Source organism: Eulemur rufifrons, chromosome 7 (assembly GCF_041146395.1).
Source record: "Eulemur rufifrons isolate Redbay chromosome 7, OSU_ERuf_1, whole genome shotgun sequence".
Lineage (NCBI taxonomy): Eukaryota > Metazoa > Chordata > Mammalia > Primates > Lemuridae > Eulemur > Eulemur rufifrons.
In genome coordinates, this window is record NC_090989.1 from 280,735,540 (window position 1) to 280,763,500 (window position 27,961).

Here is a 27,961-nt window from a genome sequence, read left to right on the forward strand (position 1 = left end):
GGTCTCCAACACGGAGGCTCAAGTGAGCCTAGTGCCTCAGCCTCCTGAGTAGCTGGGACTACAAGTGTACACCACCACACTCAGTTCCAGAATTAAGTGAATTATAATAGTGTTAGAATAAAACACAGCTATTAAAATTCTAATTATTAAAACTATACTTTTCAGGTAAAAACATGGAAAGTGCTTATGATATTAAATGAAGAATGAAGACGAATATAAATTATATCTATACTAGGACTAATACTCTTAAATATTATGTATATCTACAAATGACATCAGGAAAGAAACTTGGAAAAATAAGGATTTTGATTTATGAGGGACTGTGGGTTTTTTATCCTTTAATTCAGTTTTAGTAATATTCTTTTAAAATTTTGGTAACTTGTAAGTGAATCCCTCCTGTCCCCCAAAAAAGGAGAGTAAATTTTTAAAATGTTAAGTTCTTTTTGTATGCAGTAGTTAAAAAAAAGATGATAACTACAACATTCACTGTAAATTTGTAAAAAATCTAGAAAAATCAGACAAGTATACAATCTCCAGATTTTACTACATTAAAACTAATCATGCTGTTTTATAAATAACTGTGGATTTTCCAGTTATTTCTACTCATCACCAGTAAACTCCAATAAATCCCACACATTGTTACAGAGCACAGATTTATTGATAATTTATGCTTGTGAATGAAGGACTGAAGGCAAAGTAAAAGACTCATCACTGTATACTTTGATTTATATTCACTCCCAAAGATTGGCCACTGATTCCATTATCTCTAAAGAGAAGGTGACCATCTCGCTGAAAATAGTTGCCTTAACTCCAGCCCATTAGGTAAGAAACCAGGAGGCCCCCTTGTCCTGGGCTTTCAGGAGCATTTATGTTTTCCTAATGAGAACTGGTGCAGGCTCAGGCATCAGGCAGGAAAGAAACTAAACTGCTAAGTTCTCGCAGAGGGTAAGGTTCAATTTTTAAAGAATTTGCTTTCATTCTTTTTTTTTTTTTTTTTGAGACAGAGTCTCACTCTGTTGCCCAGGCTAGAGTGAGTGCCGTGGCGTCAGCCTAGCTCACAGCAACCTCAAACTCCTGAGCTCAAGCGATCCTCCTGTCTCAGCCTCCCGAGTAGCTGGGACTACAGGCATGCGCCACCATGCCCGGCTAATTTTTTCTATATATATTTTTAGCTGTCCATATAATTTCTTTCTATTTTTAGTAGAGGTGGGGTCTCGCTCATTGCTCAGGCTGGTCTCGAACTCCTGAGCTCAAACGATCCGCCCACCTCGGCCTCCCAGAGTGCTAGGATTACAGGCGTGAGCCACCGCGCCCGGCCCTTGCTTTCATTCTTAATGGTACCTGGGAACTTGTTAAGAACAAAGAAAAAAGAAAAGAAAAGAAAAGAAAAGAAAGAAATTGCTTTAAAAAATGTAACACGTTTTCACCAAAATGAGCCTACAGATTTGTGTGTCAGGACAAACACTGGTTACTTATAATATTATGGGAGTGAACTGCATTGTGATATACGAATATAGCATATGTACTTCATAAAAAGCATCTGTTCTCCTGGAAACATAAATAGAAGTACTAATCCTATTTTACAGTTAGAGATTTGAAGACTTAAAGATCAAATAGCGCACTTGTTATCTTGATACGGCCACAAAGGCAAGGAGAGTGTCAATCTCTCCTTCTACCTTACTTTCTTCTACTTCCTTTCAAATTCGTACAAAAAGAGAAGGAAACTTCATCTTTTGCATAATGAACCATTCTTCATCATGCTGACCCTTATTGGAGATTTACCTGTTCAAACATAGCAAAATCTAGATGAAAACTAATTTTCTACCGGTATTCTCAACTGCACTTGGCCATTCTTTCTACATGCAGTAATGAGATCCAGCAGTAATCCTGTAAATTCTAAATCATCCCTTTGGATGGGCGGGCAGACAGGATTCTGCCCCTATATCGAATGGCCCAATTTGTATTATACTGATTGTTAAGAATGGGACTTAAACAAGGCATTATATCTAGTCAGTCATGAGAAATAGTAGCTAGGTCTAAAATTTTAAAAGCAGCTTGTTTTCAATGCCATCAACCAATTCAACATTTTTAGAAAGGTCATTTTAAATTGACTGGACAACTACTGTTATGGCATATGGTCACAAGCAGCCTGCTTTCTGTAATAAACCCTGGTCAAGAAGCTCTGGGGTGGAAATGAGATTCTGTGTTGAGAAACAGAATGACCATCGTAGTAAGAGAAACCGGTTATGCAGTGCCTGTATCTCGATATACCTGAATGCTGTGCTGCGTGGTTTGTGCTTGTCCTCCTGCAATCCTCCCTACAACTCTCTAAGGTGGATATAATCAGCCTCAATTTACAGATTCAGAATTGGGAGCTCAGAGTTTTCAGAACCTTCCTAAGATGTCACAGCTGGTCCTGAGAGGGGTCATTGGCTAGAAAGCCTGTGTCCTTTGCCCCTCTCCCCACCACCTAGCAGGGAGCTCCAGCTCTGTGGACACCGCCCTGATGTTGGCTTCCCCTTCTCTAAGAAAGACCTGAAGCTCCCTATCAGCTTTTCATAGCAGCACAGCGAAAGGTGACTGGATTTGGCATTAGGAGACCTGAATTTGAGTTTTCACTCTATTATGCCATTTCTCCTGATAATTAACCTCACCAGAAAATGGAAATGATAGCATTCTACTGTTGTTTTAAGAGTCATCCTTACAAAAATGAGAGTTTACTAAGAAAAGTCAGAGTAGCCAAAAGTAAAAGTTCTAAAGGAGAAATACTGGTTACTATGAGAAGATCTCAACTAGCTCCTTTTCTGAAGCTAATGGCAGATGAAGATGATCACGCTATTTAATCCAGCATCCTTGAATGTAGGTTAAAGAAAATAACTCAGTGGAAACAGAAACGTGGATGCTCACACACTGCCCTGAGAAGCGGGCTGCCTGGCCTTCGTGAAGCCCAGCTCCACCTTGGGTGCAACGTGCCCGACTCACTTCACCTTCCTGTGCTCCAGGGTCCTCGTCTTGGGTAAAATGTGTAAAATAATGGTCCCCATCCCCAAAGGATATTGTGAGGGTTAAATGTAAAGTGCAGGCCGGGCGCGGTGGCTCACGCCTGTAATCCTAGCACTCTGGGAGGCCGAGGTGGGCGGATCGTTTGAGCTCAGAAGTTCGAGACCAGCCTGAGCAAGAGCGAGACCCCATCTCTACTAAAAATAGAAAGAAATTATATGGACAGCTAAAAATATATATAGAAAAAAAATTAGCCGGGCATGGTGGTGCATGCCTGTAGTCCCAGCTACTCGGGAGGCTGAGACAGGAGGATCGCTTGAGCTCAGGAGTTTGAGGTTGCTGTGAGCTAGGCTAACGCCACGGCACTCACTCTAGCCTGGGCAACAGGGTGAGACTCTGTCTCAAAAAAAAAAAAAAAAAAAGTAAAGTGCAATCGAGGTTAGCTATTGTCATCTGTAAAAAGGAACACTCAAGGCCAAACAATTCAATATCCAATATTATCAGGATAATTTTAAAAATTACAGTGATTAGAATACAACACAATGCCACATTATGCAGTCATTCAAAATAATGTAGAAAAAAATAAAAAATGTTCATGAGACATTATATTAAAATACCACAAGTATGCATTGTTTACTGATGCTTTCTAGTATTTCAAAAGGTTTCACAACCTTCTAAAATGTCATTTTGATTTAATTACAGAATGTTTCAAGAGAGTTTGCAGCTCCTCTCAACAGAACATCTGACTCAGAGACCTGTACTTGTAATTCTCCTTAAAATAAAAGGAACATTATGTATTCTAAGATATTATTTAATGTGTATCTCTACCACCTATAATTTACTCCATAAATTACTATAATTTCTGATTTTAAGAAAGGGACAGAATTCAAAATACAGATACAACTGACTATAAAAAAGATACGATTAACAGTGAGTAAATAACTCAGTCATAACACAACAATGGAATACAAGGATCCTCACCAGTAAACAGAGTCTGAGCCCTAAGCTGAGTTTAAGACGCTGCTTCTACTACCCAATAACTTCTTTCACTCCACCAGTACTGATTGATGGCCTGCTCTGTGCCACGCAGACACTTTTCTAGGTACTCGGGGTACAACAGTGGATAAGAAAATTCCTGCCCTCATGGAGCTTACATTCTAGCATGGGGTGAAAGAAAAACAATCAGCGAGGAAACACACAGAATGGTAGATGCCAGTAAGTGCTACAGAAAGAGCAAAGCAGGGGAAAGTGGTGAGAACAGAGAAGGGGGAGCAGAGGTACTCTGTAATTTTAAAGAAGGTGGACAGGAACGACCTCAATGAGAAAGTAACATTCCTGATAGGGAGCAAACTCCGCAGATTTCTGGGGAAAGGGCTTTTCGAGGAGGGAAAAGCCAGGGCAGAGGCCTGAAGGCAGGAACACCCCGAGCAGGGGTGAGAAGTGGCAAGGAGGCCATTGGTTGGGGGAGAGGGATTCAGAGAGGACATAGGCGGCCAGATTATGTGGGCTTCATATCTCATGATTCACTCCAGAAATAGAATTTATACTCCTACTAAGGTAAATGCACAGAGGTTTTGTTTAGGGAGTTGGCTGGTACACTAAACTACATGGGTGGAGAAGGTCAGTCAAGAGACACAAAGCACTGACCAAAGTAACAAACAGGAAGAAAATACAAACCTTCACAAGGTCAAGGGCAGTTCAGGAACCAGGGAAGCAGTCCAACACTGTGTTAAGATTTATTGTGTTTATTTTATCATGATATTAGATATTTGTACTTCATTCTGAACCTTAGTATTCTGTTTCACTGTATCCTTTCTGTCACATTAGAAAAGAATCTTCTTTAATGAATGGTCTAGCAGACGTTGTCATCTAATTCTGGGCTCCAGTGCAGGGTTTCTCAACCTCAGCAACATGGACATTTTGGGCCATGTAATTCTTTGTTTTGAGAGCCATCCTGCAGATTGCAGGATGTATAATAGCCTCCCGGGCCTCTACTTACTAGATACCAGTAGCAATCCCCCAGCTACCATTCCCTAGACCAGCGGTCCTCAACCTTTTTGCCACGAGGGCCTGGTTCATGGATGGGGGTTGGGAGGTGCAGAGCTCAGGTGGTGATGTGAGGCCAGGTTCTTCACAGGCATGACAGGGGCTCAAAGGCAGCATGGATAAAAATTCTTCATCGCAGTTTACTGGCATGTTGTTGTTTTAACACAATGAGTTAATCTTAAGGCATTTATCTTCTCTTCCTAACTTTTAAATATATCCAAAGCCATATGCATATTTATAGCTCAGAAAGAACTCAATCCAGCTATTCCAAACACCTTCCTGTCCCAGGGCCTTTGCACTGCCTGCTTCCTATTGAATGCTTGTCCCAGGCAACTCCTGTGCATCCCTCAAGTGTTTTCAAGGCCTTAACTGCTAAGCCCCAGGAAGTTTTGTCCTGATCTTGGAGCATAAGCATGTCTGGTGTTCCTGTTATATGCTCTCACACTATCTGTACTCTTATTTTGTAGCAACTATCATTGTAATTAAATAATCATGTTTGTCATTGTTACTTAATGCCTCCTCCACTTCAGCAGGAACCATATCTATCTTATTGACCTGTGTATCTCCAGGGCACTAAAAGAATTATTGTTGAACCAAGTTTATATAAAAACGTGTATCACTGCCCAACTTTGATACTTTCTAATAATAATTTGTTATGCACTTTACAAGCAATCAAGGCACAATGATACAGACCATGACTTAAAGATAAATTTCTTAAGGCAAAATCTTGACTGTGATTATACTTTGAGTGTACATTTTTCTCATTGGTTAACAATAAAAGCTCTCTATGAAAAGATTGCAATGGGAGCAAGAGGAACCATGAGGTCTCCTTCATTAGATGGCAATGAATGGGCCAAGGAACAGAATGGATGCACTGAGGTCATTTTTATGTTGTTTTTTTTGACCTTCTGAAAAGCATTTATTTTAATACTATTTATTCCACTCAGCATATAGCATATCATAGTGTGTACTTTTTTAAATGTCTGATATCCTCAAATATATTTTAACTTCTCAAAGCAATTTATATTCTAGGGTCTGCAGATGTGTTTCAGAGTATCTGGGGCACCCTTGAAACTATACATAGAGACCTAGAAATACTTTCTAGAAACAGGGCCCATAACTTTTATATGATTCTCAAAGGTGTCAGTTTAAGACCCATCATCTTATATGTCTCCATTCAATTTGAAATGTTCTGGGATATTCCCATTGTCATTGGTCCACCTTTTAGGAAGAAAAAAGTAAATTTTTTATTACCGATTTCCTCTCCTGTTTCAGCTCCTGAATGTAGCGTGCTAAGTCCCCAATGATGTGTGAGGTCATGTTCTCGGAGATAACTTCATGCTGCCCTGCGTAATCATTCATTTCGTTCAGGGTGGAAATGAAAGCTTTACATGATGTATACCTGTAGAACAGAACAAACACCATGCCTTTTCAAACAAGGCCACATCCGTCCGAACACTGCTTAATGCCGAGGAAACATTAATTAAAATTGGGTTAATTTGCATCGACCTCCCATAGGATCCTGACAATTCATTACACATAAAGTGTTCTCATCAAAATGGCTCAGAATTAATTACAATCAAAACACTTTTCATTTTGTGAAATTGAATTGCTCTATGTAATGCAATATTTGGCTCTGTTACTACTAAATCCAGAAATAACTCAAAATTCATATACATGCTATGTGTACTAATGTAAAGGATATTTAGGTCTAAATTAGAGACATAATATTTTGGGCTGTCCATGTTAAAATGCCTTAATTGCTTACTGAAATGGACATATTTCTTAGATGAATGAGTGGTATGACACTCAGGAAACTCCTGATATTACCAAACCAAATCTAGACTCTAGAATGTATAATCCATATTACTTCCATACAGGAAGTATCCAAATATACTTCCTGTATTTGTTTAGATTGTATTCTAAACTTTTCCTAATTACTTTAATTGAAACAATCTGGAATAGGTCTAAGGACTCAGTATAAGAAAAGCTAATTGAATTTGTTATTATTGTTCTCTCCCCCAATTTAAAAACCGACACAGATATGAATGGGGACTGCAGCTTATTTTTATAGAGAGGTATTTCTTCTTTCCCTTCATAATCATCATCAATGGCATATAGATAGTCCCACACAATTATCAATGATAAACATACTTGTATTCTTCTTCCTCCTTCGAGTTCTTTTTAGGTTGGTATTTCTTTGAAAGATTCCTAAAATAAAAATGCAGACATGTTACTTTTACATAGAAAGATAATTGAGAAATCAGGAATGAAAGCTGAAATTAGTGCTTTTTTTTACAAGTTTAAAAAAAAATCACAAAATGTTCATAGCTGAAATCCATTTATTTCCTTCAATCTGTCAACGTGTGTGAGCAAGCCCCTATTATTAAGGACTTGCACAGCTTTTAAGCTTTTGCCTCAAGGGTACAACAAATCAAACCAGAAATGATCAGTAGCTGGTCATTTAACTGGATGGTAAGACGTGGCTCGACCATGTGTAAATATGCAGTGGCTTCCGTTTGTAGCACTGAGCTGCTTTTCTTACCGGGGAACCACTCCCTCCTGATCATCCTCTGTGGGGGCATTATTGCTCCAAATCCAAGGAAAACTATGTCCACATGTTTAAATTAAAAATCAAAGTGCCCAGGGCATGTTTCAAAGGCTGTGTGGCTGCTCCATCAAAGCGCTGATGAAAACTGTGAACAAGTCTTCCTGAAGGAAGTAGAGACGATATTTTGTTCATACTAAGACATCAGACTAGGAAGACTTTTAACCTGCCTAGCAGGTTTGCACTGAACACACTCAGATTAGCCAAAATCATTCTAGTTTCCCTTCCTAATCCCATCTCCAGGTTAAGAACCCAAGGACTTTTGTCTACGCTCAGCACGCTTAAATATACACAAAAACTAAGAGGTAATCAGGAAGAAAGAAGACTCACTGACATTGGTTCTACTGGCTGGTTTCTCCTGGGTCCTGACTTTGGGCCACTGCAGTCAGAGAAATGCCCACAGGACGTTGGCTGAGGGCCCACTGACTCCCCTTTGTCAGCGTCTCCGTACTTACCATCTGCCTTACTCCCTGTTGCTATTCCTCTTTTATAGGAGGACCTTAATTATTTCCTGTTTTACTTCTATTTCTTTCATTTCCCCAAAATCTACACACTTGCCTAGAAAAATATGTGATAATAAACTTATATAATTTTAATCATGGCACATTTTACATAGAGTGAAATGTGGTTTCATCTCTCACAAACATTATCAGGGGATGCGAGAGGCAACGGACTTTAGTCAAAAGGACATTGTGCTGGGAATCCAGAGACCTGTGCCTGGATGGCACGACATCAACAAATAAACAAGTCTGTGCTTCCTCATGTGTAAGTTGGTGGGGCTTGGACAACATGACCTCTATTGCCCCTTCTAGTTTTGAAATTCTGAGGGAATATCTAATATCTAATATCCATTGAAATATCAACTGTTGCAATTATTTTTAAAAAATGAAGACATGAATATATAATAGTCTAAAAACTTTAATTAGGCCAACTGAAAGAAGAATGTCCTTACTTGAAGGTTGCTATCACATGAGCATACATTTAAATATATAAACTATAGCATGCTCTCTCAGTATCTACAGATACTGTGGGTACATAGCAGAGTTTATTTAATAAATCTAGATCCAAAAGGATGAGAAAAAGCATTATTTCCTTAAAGGATGTGCCTTAGGGAAAAAAAACGCAAAAAGGAGAAATATTTTATATTAAAAGCACAGTATAGGCCAGGTGCGGTGGCTCACACCTGTAATCCTAGCACTCTGGGAGGCCAAGGTGGGTGGATTGTTTGAGCTCAGGAGTTCGAGAATCAGCCTGAGCAAGAGCAAGACCCCATCTCTACTAAAAATAGAAAGAAATTATCTGGCCAACTAAAAATATATCTAGAAAAAATGAGCCAGGCACGATGGCGCATGCCTGTAGTCCCAGCTACTCGGGAGGCTGAGGCAGAAGGATTGCTTGAGCCCAGGAGTTTGAAGTTTGAGGTTGCTGTGAGCTGGGCTGACGCCACGGCACTCACTCTAGCCCAGGCAACAGAGTGAGACTCTGTCTCGAAAAAAAAAAAAAAAGCACAGTATAGTTTTTTGAGTTGGTGTGTCACAGCTGCTCCCTAAAAGGTAGGTGTGGTAAAAACAATACCACCACAGGACCAGGAACAGGAGAAGGTGCATGCAAAGCAGATGACCCCATGACCAATAGGTTCTTTTCCAAACACATTGAAAGCAGCACATACGGGAGACTGGAGTACTGGAAAAGTCCAGTGGCTGCGTGTGAGATGTTTTGAGTGCATGGTTTTAAATATTAACCATTTCTTCTGTTACCTATAACTTATAAATCTAAAATACCACTTCTAAATTCATACCTCATATAAAAATTCTTTCAAAATTGTTATTTTAAAGGTTACGTAAATCCACATTTTGGTTTTAGCTTCCAGTCTTTAGCAGCCATAAAAATTATTTAAATTTTACATCTAGTTGAAGAAGCCTAGCTTGAATAGATCCAGGTGAAACCAGCGTTCTTTCCCTTTCATCATTCAAATTCTAAACAGAATTAAAGACCCGTTGCAGGTGATATTCTGTAAAGCCCATCAGGTTCTGATGAACATCACTTTGACAGTGTTAGCATATATAGCATTCAAAGTGCTTCTTAAAGGCACTGATGAATAATTCACTCCATAAATACCAGCAGAAACCTAAAAGCCTAAGAGATCTAGAAGTGAACTTCAGTTCTAAGGATACTTCTCTCAAGAACTACTACTAAAAAAAGATCAACATTCCATTTCCATTCTCTTGGGAGAGGCTTCTCCCCTCTATTGGTATCAAGTTATTTAAAAAACAAACCAGCAAATAAACCATAAAAAACATAGCCTTTTACATTTACAGTGCCTTTCTGAAATCTGAATTGTTCTCTATACTCCACCTGCTCTTCAGGTAGACTAAAACGTAAGAGAAAAATAGACACCCTTTAATAAGGATGCTGGGTTTAGACCTGGTTGACCTAAGAACCACAGGGAGGCTTTTCAAAATGAGATGCTTGGGCCTTGTTCCAGACCCTCGGAAATGGACTCCAGGGTGGGGCCCAGGAATGTTTTGTGTTTTTTTTTCACTCTTTCTTTTATTTTTGTAAAAGCTCAGCACAAGGTTTCTGGATAAAGATGGCAGAATAAAATTCAATCAGAGAATTGTGCTTTCCCATCCACAAAAGGTAAAAGACAAAAGCCAGGAAAAATTTCAATGGCAGAAAACAAACAAATGAAAAAAGGAGTCTAAACTCAGTCCACACACTTTAGAAAGTGGCGACCAAGGAGAGGAACAGAAAATTCTGGGGCAGGTTAGGAGGGATTCAGACCCCACCCTCACAGGCACAGGAAAGGAAATAAGTCCACAAACCCTGAAAATCAATTCAGACAGAAGTAAACTGAGGCATGATAAGCACTCAAGGAACAGTGACAAAAGTACTCTGAGAGGAAGACATCCATGGGGACCACCCAGAGGGATTCGGGGACTGGCAGGAGCAGGGGCCCCACATTCCAGGCCTCCACACTGAGCATGTGGGGGATTCACTCCAAACCTCATTCCACAGCATTAGGGCACATCTCTGGCCTAACGGAGTAAACTCCAAAACAGACCTCTAACAAAGTTTCAGAAGAGACAGCAGAGCTCAGAGTCTCAAAGCCAGGCCCTTTCCTGAACCCTGACTCTATAATCACCTGTCCTCAGCTTTCAGCAAGGCAGAACTTACAGTGCCCCAACCTCAATGGAACTCAGAGGGAAAGGCCACCAGTACCAGAGAAGGAAGGAAGCAGGGCAAGGAGCAGTCACCTACACCTCTCACCCCATCAGAGCAAACGGGAACTGGTATTGCCTACAAACAACAATAAAAACAAAAACAAAAACAAACCAGCCTGGTGTCAGTTTAAGAACTTCACATACTTTATCTCATTAAGTCCCCTCAACACCCTTGTACGGTGGGGATTATTGTGATGATGATTCAGGTTTTACAGATGAAAAGATGAAGCACAGAGAGTACCTTGCCCCAAATCCTACTGCTACTAAAGTGGAAGAACCAGGATTCCATCCCAGGCATTGGGACTCTAGAGTCTGAAACTCAGCCACTTCACTAAAGTGCCCTTACTAAATATAAGCAAGGTGAAAAAAGATGAGGTATGACAGATAATACAGAAGAAAGAGAGAGAGAGAGAGAATCCCAGTTTGAAAAAAAAATATATATATAAGGGAAATAAGCAAATTCAGACTCCTCCAGATTATTTTACACTATAGACAAACTTAATGAAAACACAAAGCCAATAAAGCAAGAATCCCAAGACTACCAGATAAAACAGAATGGGACAAAAAGGGAGATGCAAAGCTAAGGAAATGAACTAAGGACCAAAACATATCATTATAGAACTAACACATTAGGCTGGATATCACATTTAATAGAGGAAAGGTTTGAAATAATCATAGTATGAAAACAACTGACATAATCAGAAAAAAAAAAAGAGGATCTAAAGAATAAGAAGATGTAATATAAGGATAACTCATATCTCTAAACTATATAACCCAGCAAGCAGAGTAGAAAAAACATTCAGATATAATTGAAGAAAGTTGCCTGAAATAAATGAAGAATAGAATCTGCATGGGAAATGGGTCTAAGAAAAACTGATAAAGAATGATTAACACCATGCTTGATGAAGTTATCAAATTGCTAAGTTGAAAAAAAAATTCTTTTTACTCAGAAAAAGCCAAGACAGTTATAAAGAAAAAAAAATCTAGCTGGCCCTAGACTTTTCCACCAAAAGATGATGCAGCAACAATGTTTGGAGAGGAAGTATGACAAGAGAGCAAACAATCGAGTCAAAGTGTCTGTGTAATGGCTTTCTCAAACAAGAAAGAACTCAAGGAACATGACACAAGCTCTCCTCGGGGGAAAATATCTTTCTTTGATACCCAGAAGCAAGCGGAAAAGCTATGGTAGAGGGAATGGTGTTGAGCAGAACTCTATGTTTAAATACAGAATTAAAACAAATTAACTGGGGACTCGTGTTACAGAACCAAATCATATAATGCAACTGGAAGAAGAAACAAAGCACATAAATATTATTTTCTTTATCTTTCATAGCAGTGAGTTGTTTAAGCCTGTTTAAAATTGCAACATGGAAATTTTTCATACTCTTTTTGATATATCTTACAAGAGTTTAATATTTAAAGTTCAGCAAATCCCTCAGTTTCACTTTATTATCTTTTTTACTGTTAAAGTAAATTTAAATTCAATTCTTTATATATATGATACACGATACATACAATATGCAATATGTTTTATAAAATGGCTTCTACCTTGTCACCCTTTTTGTACAATGAGCTATACAATAACAAAAAGAGATCAGGACCTGACTGGTTCATAAAAAAGAAAATACAAATGGCTTAAATGTTTATAAAAATGCTCAACCTCATTCATACTAAGAGAAATGCCAATTAACACCCAGGTGTACCAATCTTTACATATCAAGTTAGGAAAGATCAGAGTTTGCTAACAGGAAGCACCGTGAGGGTGAGGTTAAGCAGGCACCACCACACACTGCTCATGGAGCGCCAAGGGCCACAGCCTCTGCGGAGGGCGACTCAGCAACATGTCCTGGAATCAGAAGTGCTACATCTAGGTTCTTAACCTCCAGACATGCTTGCCTGGGGGTACAATTCAAGGGTATTCATGGCAACTTTGTTCAATGTCCATCAATCCAGTGTATTACTGTAAAGCTATAAAAATAAAAAATGAACTCTTGGAACAATCTCCAGGAAGCAGAAAAGCCAGGGGTATAATGCACTGCTGGCTCACCAGGAAGAAAACACACACGTATTTGCCTATATATGCATAAAAGACACATGAGAAACTGATAACATCAGTTCTCCCCAGGGAGGGAAACTACTAGACAAGGGTAGGAGAAGGGACATCTCACTATATCCCATTTCATACTTGGGAATTTTCTAATCATATGAATTTCTTATCCAGCCATAACAAATAACTGGGTTTTCCTTTTCTAATGAAATAGTTGTTAAGGGCAATCAATAACCAGTTTTCTTATACAGGTTATATATGATGTTTTAAAATTATATTAGGAATTTCAACCTACACTGCCTTGAATAGATAGTAATCCACAGCAGGGGTTGGCAAACTTTTTGTGTAAAAGACTAGACAGTAAATATTTCAGACTTGTAGGAGACTATAGTCTATGTTGCAACCACTCAACTGCCAGTTGTCTTGCAAAAGCAGCCATAGACAATACGCAGTGAATGGGCATGGTCATGTTCCAATAAAACTTTATTTACAAAACCAAGCAGTGGGTGGATACGGCACATGGGCCCTAGTTTGCCAAGCCCTGACCTATAGGAACTGAAGTCTTATTTATCATCTTCTGTGTCTAAATAAGTTAGGATTTCGTGTTCTTTAATGCAGGAAAAAAAATTATTTAATGATTGAAGTGGTTCCCAAAAGCTCACATCAATTTTTCAACATTATATTGAAATTTCAAGCGTGTATTTGTTAAATATGCTCCAGCCACACAGGCCTTTCCATTCTTTGCATATGTTCCCCACTCAGGATCTTGGTACTTGCTCACCTCTCAGCCTGGAAGAGATCCCCCCACATCTTCACATGCCTGGCTCCCTTCTGTCCTTCACTTCTCAAGTAATGGGTTTTCTCTGACCAGCCTAGCTAAGGAAACTCCCCCAGCCCCCTCATTCTTTGCCGCATCACTGGTTTTACTTATTTGGAGTGATAAGGACTATCTTTAAATGAGCTAATTCTGTTTATTTGCATGCAGTCTGTTTTCCACAGTGAGAAGGTGAGCTCTCCAGGTTCAGGTATCTCCTGTGTCCTGTTCATCAGAGCATCGCCAGTGATTGGAACTCTGTTGGCGCCTTGTTATTTGTTCTTTTTGTTGTTAAAGCCTCATCAGCTCTCACAGGCCAGTGCAAACACACAATTCCTCTTGAAGCAATGCTGACTAAATGTCTTAGAACTATTCCCTATTGATTCACTCCTTTTACAAATATTTACCGAGCACCTGCTATGTGCCAGGCACTGTTCCACACTATTGGGACACATCAGTGAACACAACTCAACGGTCCCCACTCTTAAGGAGCTTACATTCTAGCAGAGAGGAAGCAGGAACAATGAACAATAAATATAATACATAAATAAGTTACATGAGTGAGTTGGGGAAATGTTGGTCAAAAGATACAACATTTCAGTGAGATACGAGGAGTAAGTTCAAGGGATTTACCACACAATGTGGTGACTATAGTTAATAGCAATGTATTGTACACTTGAAAATTTCCAAAGGAACAGATTTTAGTGTTTTTATCATAAAAAAATAATGAGGTGATGCATATGTTAATTGGCCTTATTTGGGCATTCCACAGTGTATACATATTTCAAAGTATCATGTACACCATAGATATATATAATTTTTGTCAATTTTTTTAAAATGGACAAATAAAAAAATATATAGAAAGGTAGAAAGTTACCAGTGATATGGAAAAACTGAAAAGCAAAGCAGGGTAAGAGGGCTGGGGGACAAGGTAGGCCTCGCTGGGCAGGTGATTCCTCAGCAGAGACTGGAAGGTGGTGAGGACTCAGCCACCCATCCTGGGGAAGAACGTGTAGGTAATGTCTACATGAAAGGCCGGAGCAGTAGCCCTAGGGCGGGAGCATGGCTGGTAAGTAGGAGACACAGCAAGGAGGCCTCTGTACGGTTAGACAGTGAGAAGGTGGAGAGAGTTGAAAGAGATGATGTCGGAAGGGTATGGGTCACCAGATCATGTAGGGTTTCACAGGACATTCACTGTATGGATTTTGGATTTACACAGAATGAAATGGCGAGTTGTTGAAATTTTGAACAGACGGATACTGTGATCTGGTTGTTTTGTAAAAAATAGAGAGGCAATATGAGTAGGATCAGGGAAACCACTTAGAAGATTTGTCATAATCCAGGCAAGAGGGAGTGGTGATTTGGATCATAGAGGTAATAGCGGAGGTGATAAGAAGTGGATGAATCCCGGATAAATCTGGAAAATAGAGTCACCAGGATTTCCTGATGGCTTAGGTGGGGGAGTGTGAGAGAAAGAGGGAGCCAGAGATGACTCTAGGGTTTTTGACCTAAGCCAGGAAGGATGCAGCTGCCCTCAAGTGAGTGGGGAGAGCTGGCTCGTGGAAATACAGATGTTGCGTCGGGGAGATCAGGAGCTCAGTTTCAGACAAGTTATGTTTCAGAGGTGCTTTAGGCATCCAAACAGAGATTTTGAGCAAGCTGTTTCTGGTGCTCAGGAGGGAAGCCTGGCTTGAAGATCCGTATCTGTGAGCTGTTGCATATGGATCGTGACTAAAGCCATGAGACAGATGAGGTCATCGGGGGAGTCCAGACTGAGGAGGGAGAATGACTGAGAACTGGGCGCTGGGCACCTCGATGTGAAGAGGCAGGAAGACCAGGGGCCCGCAAGGGAGACTGAGGTAGGAAGGACACCTGGAGGCTGTGCGAACGCTGCTGTGTGGCCCATTTTCATGTGAAAGACAACATTTCATGACTAACAGTGCAATACTTAAATAATCAATGTGAAGCAGACTATGTTCTATTTCTACTTTCAGTTTTAAAAGCCTTAAAGTGCTAATGAGGCTGATAGGCACACGATCTGCATCCTCCGGCTATAAAAATGATTTCATTGAGCAATGTTTTACATGTTATTTACTCAATGGAAACAAAACCTGTTATCCCTAAAAATATCGCATATGTACCACTTAGGTGCTTATTTAAACAACAAAAATCCAGTAAGATATATATTCTTTCAATGACACATGACATATCCATTATGTAGATGTTCTTTGGACTAAAACTAAATATCTCTACGCCAAAAATCATCTAGCACTTTAACAAGTCTTAAAGCAATATGCACAAACCAATTCAATTACACAATAAGAAATCATTAAAGATTTTGCATGTCACTTCAAGTTCAAGGTTAGGTCTACCAACAACTTTTAAAATCATTAAATCTTTAAAGATTTATATTTATAAAGATTACATATAAAAATTTAAGGAGGTCCGAAGCACTTTTAAAATACTGTTCCATACACACTGCTGGAAGGAGTGTGAGTTAGTACAAGCACCTTGGAAAATGGTTTGACCTTATCTACTGAAGCTAAGCATGCATGTAGCCTGTGGCCCTGTGATTTCACTGCTAGGTATATCCCGGGAAACGCATTCACATATGCACAGAAAGCCTTATACAATAATGCTTCTAGGAGCACTACTCATTATACCCCCAAACTGGAAACAACCAAATACCTAGTGACAGTAGAATGGATGAATAGTGATACCTTCCAAATACTAAAAACAGCAGCGAAATAAGCAAACTACCACTACATGCAACAACATGGTTGAATCTCACAAGCATGAGAACAAAAGAAGCCAGACAGAAAAAAATGCATACCAAATGATTACACTATAAAATTCAGAAGCAGGTCCCATTAATCCATGTAGTCAGAGTCAGGAGATGATTACCCTGCCAGGGAGGGTAGTGACCTGGAGGGGGCCAGGGTGGCCTCTCAGGCCAGTTAGTCTCTGTTTCTTGACCTGAGTGCTGGATACATGGGTGTGTTCATGCTGTGAAAATTTATGGAGCTGTACACTTACGATTTGTGTACTTTTCTGTACAGATGTTATATTTCAATAAAGAGTTTACTGAAGAACAAGCTGCTCCAAAATTCATCAAATACTCTTTTGAAAAAAACTGAGCCTAAAAGCAGTGACTTAGTTTTTATTTTTACTGTTCTATGACAATTAATTTTCTGTATTAAAAACAATTGTTTCTATTGAAATATTTCCCTATATAAAAAGGAAAAATATTTTAAAGGCTATATATTTATTATCCTTACATCCATTCTGCAGTTAACAAATAACCTTTTTCAATATCAATAACTTACCTGAGTTGCTTTGCATAGCTGAGTTCAATCTCTGTCCTTTCCTTTACAAATTTGATGTATTTCTCAAGAATATCAATTCCCCACTGTGTGTGTTTTTCTAAGTTGTCAAACTGATCCTGTTAAAACAAACAAAGAGAAAGTTTGTAGTCTTTCTCTGTGATTAACATAATTTCAATGAACAAGTCTCTTAATAGTATACTGCTACATACAAAGTAGCACTAATATTTTCCATGATTATACTTGGGTGCTTTTTTGTGGAGCAGTTTTAAATCAACATTACCATATTTGGTTTGAAAACTGCCTGGAGTTTTCTGAACTCTGACCCATTCATTCATGTTTCCTATTCCTTTCAGAAACACGGTTTTTGGATATAACTGATGTCCCAGTGCAAAGGAAAATGTCTTTCCCAGATGCTAAAAACTGACAGGTGAAACACATGCACACATACACATACACACACACTAGCTCAGCCACACATGCCACTGGCACCTTAACTGTTATTTCTGGGCAATCATTCAAAACAGTTGATGAAATTTGGAGCAAGGAAACCGGAGAGGAGAAGGGTTACAAAATTCTGCTTCTTCAAATGGATAAAGAAATTCACATGGGGCTCTATTCACTCAAACATACAACAGGCCCACATTGTGTGCCAGGAACAGTGCTTGGAGCTGGGGAACCAAAATGAACAGAAACATAGCCCCAACTTGCAGAGTGCCTTGGGATTCCGAGTCTCCAAAAACGAGAGGGGGTAGGTATGACACCAACAGCCAATGCAAAGGCATGGGGATATTCAGGAATCAGGTGGATTTGTCCCAGTTGAGTGCAAGGTGGGGGCAGGGTGGGGCACAAGGGAATTGCTGGCAGTGGGTGGTGAGACTACAGGCAGTCCGGGCCAGACCACCCAAGGCCCTGAACACCAAGCTAAGGAGCTTAGACTCTCCAGTAGGCACAAGTAGGACTTGGAAAAGGGGTGGCATAATCATAGATATTTAGAATCATCAGAGATGGAAGTCAGGAGATGGCTCCAATAGTCCAGAAGAAAGGAAATGGAAGAAGGGAAGAATTTTAGGGACGTTTAACAAATAGAATCAACTAGTGTTAGTGACTGATTGGATGAGGAGGCTGGGAGGGACATGAGGGGCAAGGAGGATTCCAGGGTGACTCTCAGGTTCTGCTCTCGGTGATTAGACAGACAGTCCAGAGAAGGAGGAGCTGGGGTGAAAATTAAATGTAGTTTTGACATGTTGAATGAGGTGCTGATTTGTCCGTCCAGAAGAAGAGAGTTGGAAACACAGAACCATTCAGAGCTCAAGAAGGAAGACTAGTGAGTAGGTGGACCTGAAGCAGTGGCCAAGCATCAGAATGCTAAAGACCATTGCAACTCTGCACAGAATCAGGACAGAGGGCCTGGCCCAGGAAGGAGAGCCCAGGAAGCACTGTGGAAGTGTGCCAGAGAGAGCAACAGCACAGCACAGGGAAAGGAGAATTTCAGCAGAAATGGCATTCTCTGTGGAAAATTCTCTGGGAGGTTTGCTGCCTCCTGAGAGGTAACAGTGACAGAGGATGAGGGTTGTAGCCCCAGCAGTGGGACTGCACAGAGACAGGCCCCCAAATGTCTCACAGTTGTAGTCATTTGCCTGTAGGAAGCAGATAGCATCCCTGCCTAATTTCACAAGTCAGTCATGAGGATCATGCCAAATGGGGAAAAGCCACCTCAAATATAAAAATATAAAGCTGCTGTTCAATTCTATCACAGGTGCATGCAATCTAACAGTATACATTCAGTGTCAACTTCAGCTTTTTTAAAACTATTTTATTAAGGTATGATTGACATTTTAAAAGCTGTGTATATTTAAAAAGCTGTACACAACTTGATGAATTTGGGGATAAGTATAGCAACCATCACCACGATCTACCCCATTTTCATATGCATCATCTCCAGAAGTTTCCTCTTGCCCTTTTATTTATTTTTTATTTTTGATAAGACCTTAACCCAACGTCTACCCTCCTAGTGGATTTTTAAGTATACAATACAGTATGGCTAAGTATAGGCACTATGATGTCCATTGAGCTTGTCTTTTAAGTCCAGCATCAATTTTAAGTCTGTCATTGTGCTTTCACTACTTTCCATTCAAAGCAGTGCAAACTGTAAAATGAGTAGATTTTCCATCTACGTAAAACTTGTGGAGTATGGGGTGGGGAGGTGGTGGAGTCAAAAACACCATTTCTCAAACTTGAGAAATCCTGGTCCGAAAAAAAATCATTTCCTCAATCTTAATCTCACCCAGGCCCAAAGAACCGTCGAAGAAACATCAATTTATCAAACTAAGGTCTTACTTTACTAAAATGTTTCTCTAATTAAAAATAAACCACTGAAAAATGTTTGTCTTTATAACTAATAACTTTTAATATCATCATAAAAATAAGGGATAAATATTTAAAGTTCTTTTTGATTCTTGGTCCTCAATAATATATATTCCACAAACCCCTAGACTTCACTTTGAGAAACAGTGCTCGGGAAGATTATTTATTTCTATTATCTATAAAGACAAGGGTTGTCAAGCAAATTAATAGTATAAACAAGATGGTAAGTCTCTTTAAACTACTTGAGAGAACAAAAATACAAACAATTCAAGTAATGGTTACAAGTCACTCTTAGCAATTTAGAGCAAGGCTTCTTTTCTTTAATTTTTTAAAATTTCTATTTATTTATTTATTTATTTATATTTTTGAGACCGTCTTGCTCTGTTGCCCCTAGCTAGCTAGAGTGCAGTGGTGTCATCATAGCTTAATGTAGCCTCCAACTCCTGGGCTCCAGCAATCCTCCTGCCTCAACCTTCCGAGTAGCTGGGACTACAGGCATGCCCCACCACTCCCAGCTAATTTTGGCTAACTTTTTCTATTTTTATCCTAGTAGAGATGAGGTCTTGCTCTTGCTCAGGCTGGTCTCTCCTGAGCTCAAGCAATCTTCCTGCCTTGACCTCCCAAAGTGCTGGGATTATAGGCATGAAGGACCGCGCTGGGCCAGCAAGCCTTCTTTAAAGCCCTCTGCTAATTGAGAACTCTTTGTTGATCTAGTCTCGTAGCAATTATATTTTTTATTTTTAAATGATAAAGACCCCTCCTTCTATTTACGAGCCCTCTCTCTGTATTATTTCCTCTCATCTCCAAAGCCTTAATTTCAGCAGTCATAGGTGCCACCTTGAAAACTTGCTAAGAGCATGTACTCTTAGATTTCACTCTTGTCCTATTAATCTGATTACATATTTTTCCTATTATAAAATATTAGTTTGCAGTTCTTTTCAGCCATGATATATACAATATAAAGCAATAGCTTTCGATACTAAAACTTTTACTAACAAAAACAACAAAAATACCCATCTACATTTGAATTGAGTCAACCTTAAAAATTACTGGCCTCACACCAACAATGTTTTCCATAAAGTTATCTGTATTCAAGACCATTCTGCAAGCTATAATAAAGCACTTATCAAAATGATGGGGTCTAAATAAGATAGAAGATCTTAATAATAAAAACCTGACTCAGTAGCAAATGAATTAGTGCTTGTTTGTGACTACAGCATGGTTCTTTTTATGCTATATTAAAACATCTCTAATGATACCACACCCTACTCCTGCTATCACATGGATCGGCCACAGCATGGACTTTTTTGACAACAGCTAAAAGAAAATTCAAAACAGATGAAAAACTAATCAACCCACTCACATTCTTGACTAAAATATGGAAAACTTAATGGAAAAAAATTCCAAATCTTAAAAAGACTCCTTTGTGAGCAAATATTATAAATGGTTCTTTAAAAAAAATACTCTTTGCTACTTTGGGGATGGTGCCATTATCCAAAATGCAGCCCTTCCTGCTGGATGTCTCATGACAGTGGTTCTGATGACCCTTCTGCCCTCTTAAAATCACTGAGAACCCCAAAGAGCTTTGTTTAAGTGAGTTATATTTATCAATATTTGCTCCATCAGAAATTAGAAACAGATTTAAAATATTAATTCATTTAAAAAGACAAAATCCATTATACATGAATAGAAATAGAATATTTTTTATTTTTAAAAATGGTACTTTCCAAAACAAAACGAAAAATAGTAGGAAGAGTGGCACTATTTTACATTTTTGCAAATCTCTTTAATGTCTGGCTTAGTAGATGACAGCTGGATTCTCACAGATGCTTCTGCATTCAATCTATTATGACTCCTTACTGTGGTTGAAGTATATGAAAAAATATAATTTCATACAGATATGTATGTAGCTAGAAAACAAAGGAGTATGTCAATACCCTTTTTTAGATAATTGTGGATATTCTTCTTTAATACCACACCAAACCTTGACAAATAGTAGTTTCTCAAAGGCTAGCTGCAAGGTGAAATCTAAAACCATAGCAATCACCTTTTCACACTCATTTACAATAAAATCCACAGGTCTATCTTGCACTTTGGGTCTTTTATGTGTGCATGACTGTGTAACATTATTCATTGATTATTCAGAAAATATTATCTCACTGATATATGCAGTTCTTCCAAGTGTTGGCACGTTTTGGTATAAAATATCAAAAAACCCACATTTGTTTACATCACTACCTATCTCATCTTTTCTGATGACTCTTGCCTGGGTGATAGAGTGAGACCCTGTCTCTTAAAACAAAAATGGTCTCCCACCAAAAAAGTTACTCATTTGGCTTATGACTTAAACAATCACATATACATTTTGGTATGCATTAAAGTGCTTTATGCATACTTCCCATCTTATCACACATACTATGAAAAAGAGCTGAGATTTGATGAAATTAATAATATTCGCTGTTTCATCAAGGACATTTAAAACTAAAATTGAAAAACTTTTTAACCACTAACGATGAAGAATATAGCAACTATCAGTGCAATTTGGAGCCGCAGCTTTGATTCGTGCTAAGGTGCCAGCAGTTCTGCCCACCGTCGATTTTCGCACCATCAGGGCAAATGTCAACCCAGTGGGAAACACAGTTATTATGAATATAGTCTTGACCTTGTCAAAGGTTTCAGAACCCTCCAGAAGGCCAAGGACCACACTTTGAGAACCACTGTCATATAATATATACTCTAAAATTTCTATTTCAAAGTTGCACATTTCCGAAGATTAAGAAAGTCAGGTAGTATACAACTCCGCTCCTTAAATTCAAACCAGTTTAAAGTCTGTGTCAGGTGCTTTCAGCTATTAGAAACTGAATAAGCTGAAAAGATCAATGAGGAAAGTGCAATTTTGTTAATCAATATGCAAATTTATGATTACTTTCCGGTTTGGTTTTATGTACTATACTATGATTAAGTTCCTTTACACGGTGAAGATTGAACCAGAATAACTTGTGAACTGTGGCACTGGTTTGGGTCATTATATTACATCTTCATCAGAAATCTTACAGAATCATGAAGTTCAATAGAGACAAATGCTGCCTTTACAAACCTACAATACACGCCCATCAATCAATAGTAAGAACGGTCTCTCTAGGTCAGTATATAATGGTTATAGGACGTCTTCTGGAATCTGACTTTTTTTCAAATTATGCAAAAGATTTGACCCAGGAACTACATTCAGAAAAGTCATTTGCTTTGAGATGATGAAACACAAATCAGTTGTCAAGGAAGTTTTCCTCCAAAATATAGGTTGACTTTTAACATGATGCTGCCTGTGGTTGAAAAGTGTACTAAACCAACATTAATTCAAAATCCCTGGGAATAAGCCAATCTAATAAGAGACTAAGTTGCTAAAATTTCCTCTATATAAGTGGCATACACTCAAAGAAAGGGGAGCCTGAGGCCGGACCCCCTCCACAGGCAAACCCCTCCCTTTGCTCAAATTATTCACTCAGTGAAGGGAATTATGCCCTTCATATTATTGAGTCTACTTCAGTCTGTGCTGTCTAGAATACTATTTGGCGATGCTCTAATTTTTGATAAATTCACTTTCCTGAGGACTTGGACTGTTTGAAAAGCAGATCTTAAATGACTCTATCTAAACAGAATCCCTTAGGGTGATATTACTGGCATTAGCTTTCTCTTAACTTGGAGGGGAAAGTGTCAGAAGGTATAGATTTACCCAAAGAGTAACTGTAAGAAAACCTCCATTTAAGATGTTTTTAAAAATCAATTGGGTTCTTAATATTACAGAAGCTATATATACAGAAACAAAAATGTGATATCAGAAATAACACCTGAAATTATACTTCTCAAGCTTTAAACAACGATTTAAATTAATTTCCATGGACAAATTGCAGATTTTTCTTATATGCTATATTAAAAGCAGAAATACCCAAGTATGTTTGCTCAACATAAAAGTGTCAAACCTTGCAGTGATAAAAAAAAAAAAGCATCACCCGAAGTGACTTCATTGTTTACCCTCAAAAAAGCCAGAATTAGAAGATTTATCTCAAGAAGCACAGATTCCTTAATGTCCTGACAATATAAGTAGATGCAGATTTCACAAAATCATATATTCATCTGCTATTTCTGAAACTGGCTTTTGAATTAGGGTGGCGCGCTCCCTGGGTTGCAAATGCCTCCAAAAGCAGGGGCCTGTGCTGTAAGTCACAAAATAGAGGTTTCAACATCACAGTGCCATGGTTGGACAATTAAGTTAATACAACAGATTTTAATTATAAATAGAAAGGGAAAGCACACAAAATGCAAGGTCTTACTGAGTTCAGAATATCTTTAAAATGCAATTCTACAAGTTGCCATTAAGACAGGTAAAAATTTAGGCTTACTTGCTTTAATTAGTCACGTCTGTTTCTGTTGTAGAAATGAAAATATTAGGGAAATTATTCTATGTCCATGGTTCTTTCTAGTAATTGCATTCTAAACACAAGAGATAAGAATGTAATCAAACACAAGATGAAGGCTGGGTGCGGTGGCTCACACCTGTAATCTTAGCACTCTGGGAGGCCAAGGCGGGTGGATCATTTGAGCTCAGAAGTTCGAGACCAGCCTGAGCAAGAGCAAGACCCCATCTCTACTAAAAATAGAAAGAAATTAGCTGAACAACTAAAAGTATATAGAAAAAATTAGCCAGGCATGGTGGTGCATGCCTGTAATTCCAGCTACTCAGGGAGACTGAGGCAGGATTGCCTGAGCCCAAGAGTTTGAGGTTGCTGTGAGCTAGGCTGACCCCATGGTACTCTAGCCTGGGCAACACAGTGAGACTCTGTCTCAAAAACAAACAAACAAACAAACAAAAACACAAAATGAAAATATATGTATGGGTTAAAAAAAATAAAACCAACAGAAAAACTTAGCTGAAGTTTAAGGGACAAGAACAGCATATAGATGAAGTTAATGATATAAAGAATGAGGAAAGACATACAGAATATGAAACGCTGCACTTTTGTATTGTTATAACAATAATTATACTGTGTAAAAGGGCAATAAGGAGGCTGATGTTGGATGCACAACAAATGCAAAGGCACAGAAAGTAGAGACTCATAGCTAATGAATGCAGAGATGCTCTAACGTAAGCAATTTTACATTATACCCTGAAAGGAAAAGAGAGGAGAAGAAATATAACCTGTATAAAAAGCACCAGAATTTTTACTGTGCTGGAGTCTGAATGGATGAAATTTGGAAGGGAAACTGCTATAGAATATATTCCTTTAAGAAGCAGAAATAAGCTTCTAGCCTATTTCAATGTTCTTAGAACACCTTAGTCACTATTGGTTCCTCTCTCTGTTTCTTCGGATACAGTAAAAGCAACAAACAAACAAAAACAAACATCTGCAACTGCTCCAAACATACTGAGTGAAAGAGATTGTGAAGAATAAAGATTTTCAAGGAAAACAATTTTTAAGTGCTTACTTTTTTAATGTAAAAAAACTAATTTTTAAAACATTAAAAAAATTATTCCACCAGATAGGTATTGTTAAATATCTTAAGTAGAACAGGAAAAGTATTAAGGATGATGAAGCTATAAACATTAGTCTCAGGAGCCAGACATGGTGGTCTGTGCCTGCGATCTCAGCTATTTGGGAGGCAGAGATGGGAGGATCACTTGAGTCCAGGAGTTAGAGACCAGCCTTGGGCAACATAGCGAGACCCTGCCTCAAAAAAAAATTAGTCTCAGAAAGATGGGTCTAACTTGCAATTGTGGTGGGCTGACTCAACTCTAATAAACGAAAGAAGCTAACTGCTGAAAGCAAAATCTTGTTCTTTATAATAAAAATGCTGTTTCATTGTGGCAGAACTCAAGAGGGGCTTGGTCAAGTCATGATTGTAAGATGCCCATCTTTAACACAAATGTTCAGCATATCAGCGTCCGGCTTTGACCTGGGAATGGAATCTTCTTGTCCATTTCCTGGTTCCTACGCAGAGGCTGGCAATGAAGGCTGTCTAGCCGTGAACTGCTCTCTTTCCTGAGTCTGCTCAGTCAGCAGGTGCTAAGGTTCGGTCAGCTTTCCCTCCTCCAGCTGTCCCACATTCCTGTAATCCCAGAGAACTAACTGTGCCCCCAAACATCCCACCTATTCTCCACAGTATACTCTCTCCCCGAGAAAGTTCAAGACCCACCCACGAAAGGAAGAAAGGGGGGAGACAAAGAGAGGAAGAAACCACACTCTAAATACCAGGAAGAACTTTGAAGGCAATCCAAAAACTAGAGAAGAGCCAAGTATACAAGCTAAATTTTTAATGAGAAGAAAAAGCCAGATTTTTGAAGCCCTGACATATTTCTAAATTCTATAAAAATTTCCAAGTTGGGGGAAGGGGAGGTAGAGTGGATGCAAATTATTACAAAAACATCATAGGAAAAAATGTCTCAGGCCCTGGCATTTGAAACTTAGTTAACACCAATGAAAAAGATTTCCCACCAAAATACTTATCAATGAACTCATTTTCACTTTTAAATAAAGAAGGTTAAGTGCACACACAGGTGATGCCCACTTCTAAGAGAAACGATCCCAACTCTCAACTCCACGGGCACAGTTGAGCATCTGACTCAAGGACCTACACGACAGGCTAGACTGGACCAAGCAAAACCTTTCTGGGAATAGGTGTTGGAGCTAAAAGGTAAAAATTGCTAAGAGGCAATTTTTGTCCATGTGCATGCCAAATTGGGGAAAAAATAGTACTCTGCAGAGACAAAGAGTAAAGCAGATGCAAGACACTACCCTGGGCATTCAAAACGGATGTACCTGTGAGCTTTCCACTGGCAATTCAAGTCCTTTGTGAGACTGGCCTATTCATCCAGCCCCTGGTTCTTCTGTAAGACATCCCTTGGGACAGACACTCTTGGCTGACAATCCAGCAGCTATTCTATCCCCCACCCATCCCGTCTTCCCCTTGGCAGAGTACCTGTCTTATTACAGGATCACTTTCTCCATCTCCCTTGCAGCTAGGACACATACATGTGACATCACCCTGGCTAACCAGATGTAGGGGTTATCTGCTAGGCAGGTACTGAGAAAGGTTTTCCTCCCTAATAATCCCCTCCTCTTCTTTGATATGGTCATAGCCACCTGTGATGCTTGGAATTGCCAGAACCATTCTGCAACCACGAGGAGGAAGCACCATTGATATGCTGGGAATGGCAGAGCCAAAAGACGGAAAGCACCTGGCCTTTCCGTGACACCAGTATTGAACTGCAATGCCAACCTAGAAACTCCCTGCCTCTGGACTCCTCGTAATGTGAGATAGAATATGTGCCTTTATTGTCTAAGCCACTTTTATTTGGGTCTTTTTTGGCCTAACTCATACACCTCTGCCTCCTTTCAATAAATTACAATAATTCAACCAGTCTTATTGAGAGCTGCCCACGAGCCAAGCTCTGTGCTAGGCACTGGAATCAGAGTGGAGACCAGTAGAGTTTTGAGGGGGGATAAAATAAAAGAGCAGTAGGAACCTATAACTGTGGGACTAAAGTTAGATATGGGATTAGGGAGGAGGAAGTGATTTTGAAGATGAAATGAGAAGAATAAGTAAAAGTCATCCAGGCAAAACAGAGAGAAGGAGGGACAGAAGGTGGGAAAGCGGAAGACATTCCAGGCAGAGGGAAGGGAAAGTGAGAGGCCGGAGGAAGGACAGAACATGGCAAGTTGAAGGAAAAGGAGGATGTCCAGTGTACCTGGAATGTGAAGAGACAGGGGATAGTGTGGTGGGGAGAGAGGCAGGGCCCAGATCAATCAAGGCCTTGGGGGCCACAGGACTTCATAGGACTGGCGACGAGTGTTTGCCAACTAACACAATCTCTTTTCTCTCTAAGCCTTCTTTCTGACTTACAGCCTGTGTTTTAAATTATTTAATGAGGTTTAGAGATATAGTCTATGATTGTAATTTAATGAGGTTTAGAGATATAAGCTATGATACACCAATTCTGAAGAGTTTTTTATTATATGAAGCCCATGATCCCAAAAGAAGAGAAACCTAATTTTTGAGAAAAATCAAAAGCCTTATTGACTAATATTTTCTTCTGCTTAGGCTAATAATCCAGACCCAGGAGAGAAGTTCTAAATTCCATCTTCCCAAACATTCCTAACTGGGAGAGTGTAACATAAGAGATTTGGACTTGGAGCCGGAACACTTGGGTCCAAATTCTGATTCTAATAGTTACAGGTCATATTACTTTGGGCATGATCCTTTCTCTCTGAAGCCTCAGTTTTCCAAAAAATAGGAGAACAGTCTCCTTCTATAAGTTCTTTAAAAAATCAAATGACAGGCCGGGTGCAGTGACTCATGCCTGTAACCCCAGCACTAAGGGAGGCTGAGGCGGGAGGATCACTTGAGACCAGGAGTTTGAGACTAGCCTGGACAACATACTGAGATCATCTCTAAAAAGAAAAAAAAAAAAAACCAACTAGGACCTGTAGTCCTAGTTACTCAGGAGGCTGAGGTGGCAGGATCCCTTGAGCCCAGGAG

At 39.3% G+C, this 27,961-nt stretch overlaps 1 protein-coding gene across 11 annotated transcripts in view; it reads right to left on the bottom strand.

Moving 5' to 3' along the window:
- Positions 1–27,961, bottom strand: part of FNBP1 (formin binding protein 1) — a 128,455-nt gene that overhangs the window by 65,206 nt on the left and 35,288 nt on the right. For all 11 annotated transcript variants that reach the window (XM_069476938.1, XM_069476946.1, XM_069476944.1 and 8 more), the window contains exons 2-4: positions 17,066–17,181; positions 7,201–7,257; positions 6,301–6,448 (exon numbers count right to left, since the gene is read on the bottom strand). In XM_069476938.1, the coding sequence (XP_069333039.1) occupies positions 6,301–6,448; positions 7,201–7,257; positions 17,066–17,181 (321 nt within the window). The remainder of the gene's footprint in view (positions 1–6,300; positions 6,449–7,200; positions 7,258–17,065; positions 17,182–27,961) is intronic.